The following is a 13,520-nucleotide window of genomic DNA, read 5'->3' as shown; positions in this document are numbered from 1 at the left end:
TTAGAGACATGCGCTGTGGCGCTCTTGTGGCTGTAGGCCCGGGACTCCTTCGGGTGTTGTTCTCGTTTCCTACTCCCTAGTTACTTCACTCCGGTTGCCCTCAACTCCACATAAGGTGGAGTTTAAGAAATAATGCTATCGCCGTTATTCCTGAACACTGATTTAGCTCTTCTTCCCCCCAACAAGATTCAGTGATTAAATGAATTATTTAATTACTTCATCCTTAGGAGCTTTTAGGCTAGCGCGTTTACAAACGTGGCTTAGAGTGGCTCCCAAGGTCACGGAGCTGTTTGTGGCTAAATTGGTACCGGATTGTGTACAGGTCCCGCGATTATGGAAAAGCCTGACCCTGGAAAGTTGACCCACCTCGGACTGGGTTCCTCAGCCTCAATCCTAACGGCAAGACTTGGCTGAGACTGTTGGAGTCAACATCCTGGACTCCGTATAATAGAAACTTAGCAAATGGAACGGGTCAGGTCATCTAGAAACAATCACCTTTAGCAAAAAACAGGAAAAGGAAGTGTCTGAAGAAAACTGAATTTTAAGTTCTAGGCCCTCAACAGAAATGCCGGCAAAGGGTACCTCCGGCCTTTCTCCTCACAGCCCTTTTTCCCTGCTCAGTTAAGGTAGCTGTATCCCTGGGGTTAGGGGGATCTGAGAGCCACTCACGTAGCTCCCATGTGTTCCCTTTCCCCCAGGAAGACAGAGCCACAAGAATAACTGCTAGGGGAGAAAAACTGCAATTGTGTTAGAATAATCATCAAAAGCTTCCTCTCCTGAACAGTTAAGTTTAGCTAGGAAGTCTATATTTTGTGCCCTCACACCTACCCACTATTCCCTTTTAGTCATTTGACTTATTGCTAAAGTTCATTTAATATTCATATTGCCTTTCCGAGTCTTATCACTTATCGTGGCTCTAAAGATTTATCCTTAGAAGACAAAAAATAACAAAGATTTAATCACTTTGAGCCTTAGCTTCCTCACCAGTGAAATGAGGATTTCATACCCTAAAGGATAGAAGGGGAATGGGGACTATACCTGAGTCAGACCCTGTACTGATCTTACCCGGTGAGTTTCCACCCAAAGGCAGGGGAGGGGGGCATCGAACAACCTTTTCTCTTTCTCTTCAATTTTCTCTGTCTCTTCTCTAGATATTTTTCTTTTCTAGCTCACTGTTTCTTCTCTGGTTCTGTGTTTGCCTTGATTTGCTCCTCTCCTTTGTCCTAAGCTTTTCTCCTCTTTTAAATTTTATATCTTTCTATCCAGAGCAAAGCCTTCAAAATTGGACAGTCCTGGATTTGAACCTCAGTCCTGCTGCTACTTATTCCTAGAGGATATTGGGGAAAATGTCTTAACCTCTCTCAGCGTTAGTTTCCTGTCTCTAAAGTGGGGTAATAAGAAATTTTCAGGGTTGTGATGGCTGTTGCTCCCCACAAGAGCCATCAGCTTTCCTATTGAGGTTACCCCTGCCTTCTTGGGGCCTGGAAATATGCCTGGCCCACTGCAGGTGATCAATATGTTTTTGTTGGATTAATTAAAAAGAAATGATGTCGATAACTCACTTGGCATAGTCTCTGCTCAGAAAATGCTGACTTTTTATTTTTTTAAGATTTATCTCTTTCGCCCACCCCAAGATGGCTCCCTTATCTGCTCCTTTTTTTTTGCTCATTATCTGTTTTGTTTCTTCTTCTTTAGGAGGCACAGAGAAATGAACCCCGGACCTCCCATGTGGGAGGCAGGCACCCAAATCCCTGAGCCATATCTGTACTTTTTTTTTTTTTTTAATGCTGACTCTTTTTAAATCCTGGTTTCTTGTTTGTGTGTGTGTTAGTCAAGCATGTCTCTTCTGATGGAGTACTCCTAATCCCTCCAACTCTGTATATGAAAACATTGTCAGCTTCCTCCCACCATCCATGTATAACTTCCATCCCCTAGAGGGTACAGCCAGTGAAATATACATTTGTGTTGTAGAGTATTTTAATGTTCTTTTAAATTTATATAACCACCCTCTTGTCCAGACCACATGACGCTTCAAGGGGACATATCAGAAGTTCCTGACAGAGACATGTAATCAGGCTTATATGTTGTACTGTACATTTAATTTTCTTTGGGGAACCACCTTTCTCACAGTGCTCCGTGTTCTTGATTTAGGTATAGTTGAGCCCAATACCCCACTTTTTCAGGGGGCCAAAGCCCCATCCCTGGTTATTTAAATCATTCCAGTTCTTGGGCTGCTATCATTACTTCAAGAATGAAAAATTTTAAAAATAAAGAAAAAATAAAAAAAAAAAGAATGGATGAGTAATCCAGTCAGATCAGTCAGCTGCTAATTCCAACACTGCTGCTAAACCGAATCAGAGAGGTGTGCTCGTGAGTCAGAACAGCCATCCTGTCTCCAGGCAGAAGTTGTGGACCCCTCCCAGAGGGAAGGAGAGCTGAGGGATGGGAAATATGGATCCTGGGGTTCTTAAGAAGGCTTGAACCCATGTCAACTTTTGGAACTCCCAGTTATTTGAACATACAAATCCCCTTCCCCTTATTTTGCTTAATTGAGTTGGTTTATCTCCTGTCTCCATACAAATGGAAAAATTCCTAATGCAGAAATTACTCTGATAGTCTTCTTACTACCTCAAGTTGAGAAACACAGCACTGTTTTCTTCCAATTCTAAAATTCACTCTGTGCTAAAATTCACTAAATACTCTATTTTTTTTTAAGAAAAAAAGTCACTGATGGGAAGGCACTAATATCTGTGTATAAAATTTAATGTTTTTAATATTGTAATCGACATCAAAAGTCCATGAAGGAAAATCTAACAACATGGAGCTTAACAATGTGGTTATGTTTGGTTCAGTCTAAATACTGGCAGGAAGCAGATGGCACACTCAAAGGGTAAGCTGAAGAGGAAATTATTTATAGAACTGCGGGCAGGGTTAAGGAAACCCACAAGGTAGGGGGTGGGAGGGCAACTCCCGGAGGCAGCGCTTGGGCCTAATGAGGCAAGGAAGGGAGCAGGGTTGCCAGAGCCTATCAGGAGCTGCAGCTGTTGGACTTAGGACACTAACGCTGTAGGTGGAAGAATTGCAGCCCAGTGGGGGAAAGGGAGGGGTGGAACAACTGGACCACGCTTTTCTCCTGTAGTCCTGTCTTTTTAATGGTGCCTCCTGTGAGCATAGGGAACCCAGATGATGCAAATCTTGAGGTCAGCCTCCCAGGGCACAGAGCAAGGCAGAGGAGAGAATTGATCTAGAGCTGTACTGTCCAACACGGCAGCCACCAGGCACCTGTGGCTATTCTAGTCTAAATTGAAATGCGCTCCAAATGTAAAATATACACATTGGATTTTGAAGACTTAGTGCCAAAAACTAAAAAAGGAAAGATAAAATGTAACATATCGCAATAAATTTTTATATCAATTACATGGTGAAATAATGCTTTTTTGTATTGGGTTAAACCATGTTGTTAAAATTAGTATCTGTTTATACTTTTTTAAATGGGGCTACTAGAACATTTAAAATTGCGTATGTGGCTCATTATATTTCTACTGGACAGCACTGATCTATGGGGATGAATCAAAAACTCCACAAAGTACAACAAATAATCATTTAAAAATTCATTTTAATTTTTTAAACTTTTTTATATAGTAAACTTAATTTTTAAAGAGGTTTTAGATTACAGAAATGTTACATCAAAAGTATAAGGGATCAGATTCAGCAGGTCTAGAATGGGATGAGATGCTGCATGCCTACAAGCTGCAGGTGAGGCGAGCATGGCTGGTTTGTGGTCCCCACTTTGACTAGTAAGGATGAATACAGGCTCAACAAATATTAGACAGATGGCAGAATTAGAGGTCCAGGGTCTCTGGGGAACCCAAGGATCAGACTGGTGGGTGGGTAAGAAGGTGGTGGAAAGGGTGGGGCAGTTGTGTCTGTTGAAGATTGTAGGTAAGTGCTGATGTCACCGTTGCCAGTTCTTGTCACTGGCTCTGAACACCTGAACAGACCAAGAGTAAAAGATGGCAGGCACAAACCATCTTCCTAAAGGTGCTCCTGTCCCGTCACGTTGGGAGGCACAGCATATCAAGTACCCCCGGCCGGTGATACCAGCGATGTGATTTTTAATCATTCGGTCGAGGTGTCATCTCCCAGGTCTTGGCATTGTAAAGGCAAGCACCAGAGGCATCAACAAAGGAACTATGTTCACTGAAAAACAACTAGAAGATTCGAAGATCTTGTTCAATAAGAACCCATACCCAAACCCTAGTCTTCCGAAAGAAATGGCCTTTAAAAATGGGTGTACAGGGGAGTGGATGCAGCTCAGTGGTTGAACACCTGCTTCCCATGTACAAGGTCCTGGGTTCGATCTCCAGTACCTCCTTAAAAAAAAAGAGGGGGGGGGAGGAGGGTATACATCCAACAGTACTGCAGGTTTGGCTCCAGAACCAGAACCATAGAGTAAAACTCAAGAAAGCAAAATATAAGCATATTCAGGAAAAACAAGGAGCGCAACAACAGCAGTTACCTGAGGAAGGAGCCAAGACCAGTCCTTCCAAGAGGAACATGGATACACGACACAGGCCCCCTAAGGGTGCTTGTCCTGTCTCCTTAGTTCCACAAATAATTCAGCACCCTCGTTCCAACTCAGCATATGTCCCAACTTTAGAGTCCCAACAGACCAAGTTGTTGGTCACAAAATGTCCCATTTTGGCTTCTGCCAAGATCCTAACATATACTGCCTCTTTCCCATTTTGGAACCCCAAATTCTTCCCCCAAGCTTAGATTCGAATTCTTTTGTCTCCTTATCTCTACAAATAACTTAAACAGCATTTTTTTCCCCTCTCTGTTGCAACTTTTCTGGAAATCTAATACTCTTTTAGGTTTCCAGAAAAGTTCTTGCTTGGCTCTGCTTTTAGGATACCCAGGCTAGGATGTATCCACTAAAAGGTAATTTTTTAAAAAGAGATCACATATGACATGGTAGACAACCTGTTGGGAATTTAATCGTGCCCCCTACAAGACCTTTCCAAGTCCCAGCTCCTGGTCCTGTGGATGTGGACTCATCAGTGAATAGGATCTTCAAAGATTATTTTAAGATGAGGCCAAATTGAATCAGGGTGGGCCTCTATCCTATATGTCTGGAATCCTTAGAAGCAAAGGAGATTTGGACAGGAAAGTAGAAGCCAGGGAGCAGATATGGCTCAAGCAGTTGAGCACCTGCTTCCCCTACGAGAGGTCCCGGGTTCAGTTCCTGGTGCCTGCTAAAAACAAAGAAAACAAACAGCAAGCAAGCAGAGAAGGGACCCAACTCAGGGGAACCGAAGTGGCTCAGTGAGTGAGTGCCAGATTCCCACATACAAGGTCCTGGTTTCGATCCCTGGTCCCAGTGGGGGAAAAAAAAAAAAAAGATAAAAGGAGCCCCAGTAGGAGACCAAAGACAGATCACGATCACCATGTGTCAGAGGCACACAGACCACCATCAGAAAATGATAGACTTCTGAGAAAGCACGGCCTGCCAATACCTTGATCTCAGACTTCCAGCCTCCAGAACTGCAGGACAATCCATTTCCTGTTGTTTAGGACAACTAGCCTTCATGATCGTCCTGGCAAACTAAAGCCTAGCCAGAGCCAGGTTCAGAGGGAGTTTGTTTTTTTTTTTTTGTCTTCATTGCATATATCAGCAAAAATAAATGCTGATAATTAATGTTTAAGGATATATCTCTCAAAATTAGAGAGTAGGGGAGCAAAATTAAATCCGAATGAAGAGGAAAAGATGGAAGAAAGTAACTAAGATCAAAATGGCTATTAATTAAAATGAAAAGGGTGGCCCAGCACCCTTGCCTGGTGGGTGATGCTCTGTGCCTGCTACAACTAGGGATTTCAGGCCACCTGTCTACCAGCCAGAGAAGTGAATCTCCTGCTCGGAAAATCCCCAGACATCAGCAGTCTATGAAGTCCAGCAGACCTCCATGGGGTGCTCCTTAAGGACAGAGCAGTGCCCTCTGCCCTGCCTTCCCTGCTCTCCAGCGCCTAGAATGGACTTCTGCTCATGGCAGGCAGCCTGTCAGCAACATTTCATTACATTTTATTGAGTTATTCAGGAAATATTAATGGTGGGGAGAGACTATTCATCTCATTTACCTCCTCATGACACTCACTGATAACCTTCACCGTGGCCCAACTTTTGCTGCCAGTTTGCGGGGTCCAGAAGAAACACAGAGCTAGTTGGTAGGTTCTGGGAATGGTTTGTAATGAAAAGAGGCCTAATGGGGGCAGAGTTTGTTTGGGGTGATGGAAAAGTTCTGGTAGCAGATGGTGGTGATGAGAGCACAACACTGTAAATGTAATTAACACCACTCAATTGTGTACATGTACTTAAAAGTGTTTAAACTAGGAAATGTTACGTTGTGTATATACTACTGCAATCATTTGTTTAAAATGTATGCTTTCATAAGTCATCTTTATCTCCCCAGAAGGAACAACTATTTTGTCTTGCCGTCATTGATTAGTTTTGTGTGTTGTTGAACTTCAGAAAAGTTGGAGGGATTCCCATATACCCCGCCCTCCCTTCCATATCATCCACTATTAATAGTATCTTACAATAGTATGGTACGTTTGTTACAATGGGTGAATATTGAAGCATTGCTACTAACCAAACGTAGTTTGAAATTATGAATCCCAAAAAGAGAAAGATTATGTTTGTAAACTCATCTATTCCACCAGGTGTGATACCCTTTTGATTGCATTAAATCCAATGGAAATTGCTGCAATCAGCTCACAATAGGTTGGCTCCAAGGGAAGGCAAGGCAGAACTTTACAAAATAAAGGGAAAGAGAGAGACACAAGAGGAGATAAAGATGGGACCAGGGGACTCACAGCTTCTGGAACCGAGAAGCTCGACCCTAGTTTCCACCTCGTATTTATTGGAAACTACCAAGCAGCTGTTTGCTATTAGAATTGCAACATCATTTACAGTAATAGGGAACAATGGCAACATCTACAATAGAACAGGTGTAACATTTACAATAAGAAACAGGTAAGCCAGTTTCCCACATTTCCCCCTTTGTTTTTGCAGTCTACACAAATGACGTTTCACTGATTAACAGAGTTCCCTGCATGATATTTTCATTTTTAATTTTGAACAATACTCTTTTCTTAATTTTTCTCAATATATTCAGTTCCAGAATTGTTCAAACTTAAAACGAGATTTACATTAAGGTACGTTTATATATCACTTAAAGTTCATTAAATCACTTAAGTACACAGTATGTTTCATTAGTAAAGTTCTGATTAGTATTCAAGCATTTTATACATAATCCATAACTACCGTAGATTATGCAACAAACAATAAGATTTCCAACTAGCAGACATTTAATGAATAAACTTTTATTTCTCATAGGCTTAAGACTTCCTACCAGCAAGGCTATATAGGCCGGTACTTGATCAAAAATAACCTCATTTTCCCCAATTTGCATAATTTGAGGCATAGGCAATGACAAATTCTTCCTTCCCCAGTTTGGGCTGTGGGGCAGCTGGAAGTTTATCACATAATTTCAATGCCTTCCTCGGTCCTGCTCTTAGCCTCTTCACTGCACCTGAGGCCACAACTCAGTGTTGAATTTAAACTTAGTCCATCATTGTGAGGACTCATTTTTCAGGCAGAAAACAATAGCTGGCTTGTTCTAAGAGCCCCCGATGCAGGGTCTGTAGCAGTGAAAGCATATTTTGCCCCTTCCAGGAGCAGGAGGGGGCTGATGTCCCAGTCATTGACGCGAGCATTAAGGCCACAAGCTGTTGGTGAATAGCAGGCGGCAGGAACTGCCACACTAGGCACCCCAAGGTCTGGTACTCGCGACGTTCACTCTCCCGGTGGAGCCACTCTGCTTCCTCTCAGGTCCCAATTCCATGGCTCTGGATCTTCATGAGGCATCCGCCGCAGCAGTCCTGAGAGGGATGTTAGAGGTGTGGGCAGGGACGTGACAGACAGTTGCCTGTCACTGCTGGCAGGCGGTCCAGATGTTCTTCCACAGATCCCTCCCCCATGGAGAATGATTCACAACAGTCCATCGTTTGTCTTGTCTTTAGTATTTGCAATCCACCCCTGGATAGGGATGGCAGTCTTCAGAGTGACCAGGCACTATTGGGTTATTAGGTTAAGCCTTTCACTTTCAGCAGGGCTTCCTATGCTGCACACAATTACTTTTTTATATATAGCCCCTTCCCACAATATTGACTAAAACCCGAGGGGTACTCAAGTAGAATGTTGCCTTTGCACAAAGCCCACCCAAAGCCAATATTGGTGCTGGCCACATCCAATTCACAGGCTAAGTCAATATCCACCTTCTCCCTCCACTTTTTTTTTTTTTTTATTTTAAGCAGCCTGCTGGAGGTCCTCCTACTCCCATGCAGGACCTTTCCCAATTAACACGTCTCAGTGAGGGATGGAAGATTTTTGTATTCCAACAATATTACAAATTCTTTTAACATGAGAAAACATTGTACTTTTTCAATTACGGCAGGGAGTATGGTTTTGTCTTACCCAACCAAACAACATTTAAGAATTTGATCGAGTAGCAGGGACCTTACAGCTTTTCCCACTTGTTGGCCTCTTCCAGGCCCTTAAGATACCATTGTCTCTGATGTGTCTTAGGAGGGTCACTGCCACAGGTTTCTTCTACGCAGCAGGATTCATTGCCATCCCGCCAGGGCAGAAAGTCTTAAAGAACTGCAGAAGTCCATTGTTGTCCTTTTCACACAGTTTTTGCACTTTTTGTATTCATTCAGGTTTGTTTTACCTTTTGCAAATCACATTATCTCCCTGAATGCTACCACAACTACTTCTGTTCTGCATATCTCCATTTTCTGATTTATAAAACTAACCATTTTAGGACAAAATACGTCTTATTAAATTTCAGTTAGCATTCCCACAAACTTTTTACCTTTTTCAATATTTGCTTAACTTTTACATCTTTCATTTTATCCTATGAAGAAAAATAAATTATTTCAATTTAAGCAAGAACTTTTTTTTTAATGAAGAGACTTATAGTAATTCTGTTAATCAAGACTTACAACTATAGAGATCTCATTAACATTTCAAACTTAGGTAATAATATAAGCACTTATTTAATTTTTTGGCCATTTGAATAGAGCTCTTTCAGAAGTTTTTATTTATACCATCTGGAGGTATTAAAATATACATTAACACTGAACAGACAAACACAAAAACAATTACAACACACCAACAGAAACAAAGTTTACAATTTGACTCACAATTCTTACTTGCCTGGTATAGCTGGTTTTTTAAGCTCTCCATTTCACATCTTAGATTTTATTGCTTTTAGGACTTCTGGAATCATATTGCCTGTCACATGCAGGCTTGTTCTTGGAAACACTTATTAGTAATCAGCAACCAGTCAGGATAACCTGAGCAGCACAAATGCACTTAAGCTCTTATTGAGCAGTTGAGACAGACAGTTAACACACATTTTTTGGATTACTACTCTTTAAGACTACACTAAGACTTGAAGTTTGGGAGTAGGTTATTGATTCAAAACCAAAAATTCCTTTTAACACCTTGATAAAAATTTTGCACTAATTTTATTAATTTGGCTCAATAGGCCCCATCAAAATTTCTCCCTGATAGTCACAATTACTCCTGTATGCACTCTAACTCCCTGTGATGTAAGACTGCTTCTCTCGAGAAGTCCAACCATGCCAATTGGTAAAGGTCCCTTTATTCCCATTTTTACATGGATGGGAGTGTCTCTTGGAAGCAGAATAACAGGTTCTGTCATAGGGAGATCTATGGCTGTGCTTTCTGCTGTGGCGGGAGTAAGTCCAGGGCACTGTGGAGGCTCAGGGAGTGCCGGGATCGCTCTGCTGAGCTGGGAAAGCCCCCTTTTGGAGCAGGGGTGGGGGTGGGGGGGAGTTTCTCGACAAGGGGGTGCCATTCTTATGATAATTAGACCAACATAGGCCAGACCAATGATTTTCTTTACCCCAGCATAGACACAGCTCAGGTCATTTCAGAGCAGAAATATTCTGTCCAAGCAGCATTGTTTTTCCCTCAGACCTTCCGATAAATCTTTTTTCATGTGACCAATTTTCCACAATTAAAACATTTTCCAGAGAAGCTCTTACTGATTTTCATCCCTGCCATAGCCTGAGCCATCATTGTAGCAAAGTGGCCCTCCATCCCTACATTCTGCCACAATTTAATATATCCAGTCAAATCCACTTTACCTTTCATAATCCCAATAGCTTTCTGACAATCCCGATTGGCATTTTTGTAAGCCATTAGCTGCAAAGGAGTATCAGCTGCTTCTAAATTATCGACCTGTTTTTTGATCGCCTCTTGTAACTGAGCGATAAAGTCAGGGTAAGGTTCTTGAGGTCCTTGCAATATTTTTTGAAGTGCCACCAGAGGCTGGCCTTTAGCCTCAATTTTTTCCCAGGCCCTTGAGCAGCAGCGGTGGACCTTTGCGCTGGCTTGATCATGCATCGTTAATTGCTGATCTGCTCCCGCCCGATTCCCACCCCCACTAACTGATCCAAGGAAATGGGGAGATTATGGGCTCTCTTATGAGCAGCCTGAGTCTTTGCATGATCTGTCCACCAGGTTTGTATCGTAATAACTCTCCAGACCGTAGGGTGATGCGTGCTAACGCAGCCCAGTCCGCTGGGATCAGCCTAGGGCCTTCAGCCAGCCCCCGCACTGCACCATAGGTAAAAGGAGAATTTGGGCCATATTGTTGCACTGCTGCTTTTAACGCTTTCAAAATTTTAAATGGGAAGGGTTCATGAGTGAACTCGTAAACTCCATGCGGGTTTTGAGGATCCACTCCAGGAGCTACTCTTTCTGTACGGTGACTGGAAAGGCCATTTGAAGTGCCACCAAGTCACCCTTCTAGCCTGTAAAATGCCCTCTTGTAAAGCTGACAACTTTGGCTGAGCGTCTCGGGGTATAGGAGGGGGAGAGGCATCGGTGGTGGGGAAAGCGACTTTCTAAAGTCAGTTAAGGAAGGAGCTGAAGGCAAAACGTTAGGTTTAGTATCATCAAAAAATTCAGTAGGAGAAACTTCCTCACATTCTTTATTTTCATTTTTCTCTTCCTCATCTTCTGTTTGTAAGTGTTCTAAAATAGATTTTACAATAGTCAAAGTGGTGTCTACCATCTGTAAGAGTTCTAAAATAAGAGGCTTACTGGCCTTGGCTCCTCCTGCTTGAAGGAGCCCTTTTAGGAGACAGACACCCGGGCGATATTTTGTTGAACTGTCTCCGTTTCCCATCGTAACCCTGCTAAGATACTCGAGAGTGTCCTCACTCACCAAGGACTCGGAAGGCCTTCCGAGCCACTCGGGGCTCTGCACCAGAAGGACACCTTTAGTTTCCCTCCAAGCGATTCTTCTTCCCCTCCAGCCCCCCACATGGGGCGCCACTTGCTGCAATCAGCTCACAATAGGTTGGCTCCAAGGGAAGGCAAGGCAGAACTTTACAAAATAAAGGGAAAGAGAGAGACACAAGAGGAGATAAAGATGGAACCAGGGGGACTCACAGCTTCTGGAACCGAGAGCCTCAACCCTAGCTTCCACTTGTATTTATTGGAAACTACCAAGCAACTGTTTGCTATTAGAATTGCAACATCATTTACAATAATAGGGAGCAACTGCAACATCTACAATAGAACAGGTGTAACATTTACAATAAGAAATAGGTAAGCCAGTTTCCCACAACAGGAAATGCCTTTGATTAGATTACCTGTTAAGATTAGGGTTTTTTGGGAAGTGGACTTGGCCCAATGGATAGGGTGTCCACCTACCACACGGGAGGTCTGCGGTTCAAACCCCGGGCCTCCTTGATCCGTGTGCAGCTGGCCCATGCACAGTGCTGATGTGCGCAAGGAGTGCCCTGCCACGCAGGGGTGTCCCCCACCTAGGGGACCCCCATGTGCAAGGAGTGTGCCCCATAAGGAGAGCCGCCCAGGAAGAAAGAAAGTCCAGCCTGCCCAGGAGTGGCGCTGCACACACAGAGAGCTGACGCAGCAAGATGATGCAACAAAAAGAGACACGGATTCCCAGTACCACTGACAAGAATAGAAGCAGACACAGAAGAACACACAGAGAGCGGACACAGAGAGCAGACAATTGGGGCGGGGGTGGGGGGAAGGGGAGAGAAATAAATAAAAATAAATCTTAAAAGAAAGAGAGAACTTTTCTTAAAAGAAAGCAGTGGGGGAGAGAGTGGGTGTAGCTCAGCAGTTGAGCACCTGCACTGAACACAGCGAATGGACACAGAGAACAGACAACTGGGGGAAAATGAAAAAAAAAAAGATTAGGGTTTTTGATTCAGCAAGGCGTGACTCAGGTTGAGTCCCTGCCCCCTTGGTGGGTCTGACATAGCTGAGATAGACAGGCAAGAGGAGAGAACTGTATTTTTGATGCTGCCATGTGACAGACAGGAGAAGGCTCACTAAAGCCTGGGGGAGAGATGGACCATTTGCCTGAGAGCTTACAGCTGACCTTGGGAAGAGAGCTGAGATGGATAGAAGCCCTGAGAGACAAGCCCTATGCCAGCCTGCAGCTGAGATTGGGAAGAAGCTGGGCCCATGGAGCCTCAAGAGGAAGAGGAAGAGGAAGCCCAGAGGGGAAGGCTGAAACCCGGCCGAGTGGCCCGCCATCTTGCTTCAACATGGAGCAGCTGATTTTGATGAGAAAGCACCTCTTGTGGTACCTTGAGTTGGACTTTCCATGGTCTTGGGCCTAGTAAGCTTTTACCCCAAATAAATACCCTTTATAAAAACCAACCTATTTCTGGTATTTTGCATCAGCACCCCTTTTGCTGACTAATACAGATTTGGGTACCAAGGAGTGGGGAAGTGCTTTTGCAATTACCAAAAGCTGGTTTTATAAATGGGGAAGGGGTATTTTTTGGCAGAATTGTGAGATGCTTGGAAGAAAAGACCTACAGGGCTTTGAAGAGACTGTTGATAGCAATATGGATGCTAAAGAGATTTTTTATAATGCCTTAGAAGTAAATGACTAAACTATTACTGGAAACTGGAGGAAAGGTGATCTGTGTTTTAAAGTTACAGAGAACTTAGCAAGATTAATTCCTGGTGTTTTCCTGGTGTTTTATGGAAGGCAGAATTTGAAAACAGCAAGCCTGGGCATTTAGTTTAAGAAATTTCCAAAGTAAACCTGGAGAATGTGGCTTGGCTTCTGCTTGCAGTTTATAGTAAAATGCTAGATGAGAGAGAGATGCTGAGGACTGAACTGTCAGGCACTAAGAAAACAGAAACTGATTCTGGAAATTCCAAGCCTCTGGAAATCAAGCTCCCAGATCAAAGTGCCCCATTGGAGGACTTAACTAAACTTGGAACTAAAACTGGTAAATCAAGATTGAAGATGCAGTTATCAAGGAAAGACTTGTGGAAAGTCTTACCGTCTGATGGCTTGGACCCCTGCTTCCTGCATGCTAAACCAGTAGACGTTTTGAAAGAGCTGTATGAACAAAACCTCTGTGAGCCT

General features: G+C 43.2%; 1 protein-coding gene across 1 annotated transcript; it reads left to right on the top strand.

The window, feature by feature from the left end:
- Nucleotides 1–4,193: 4,193 nt before the first annotated feature.
- On the top strand, nt 4,194–4,817 carry LOC111762293 (divergent paired-related homeobox-like). Its single transcript, XM_058307691.1, is given in 3 exon segments — nt 4,194–4,291; nt 4,389–4,606; nt 4,609–4,817. Coding segments are annotated over 3 exon segments (525 nt in total).
- The last annotated feature ends 8,703 nt before the right edge of the window (nt 4,818–13,520 follow it).

Source organism: Dasypus novemcinctus, chromosome 11, assembly GCF_030445035.2.
Source record: "Dasypus novemcinctus isolate mDasNov1 chromosome 11, mDasNov1.1.hap2, whole genome shotgun sequence".
NCBI classification, from domain to species: domain Eukaryota; kingdom Metazoa; phylum Chordata; class Mammalia; order Cingulata; family Dasypodidae; genus Dasypus; species Dasypus novemcinctus.
The sequence above is the reverse complement of the archived record's forward strand: the minus strand, read 5'-3'. Positions and strand labels throughout refer to the sequence as shown.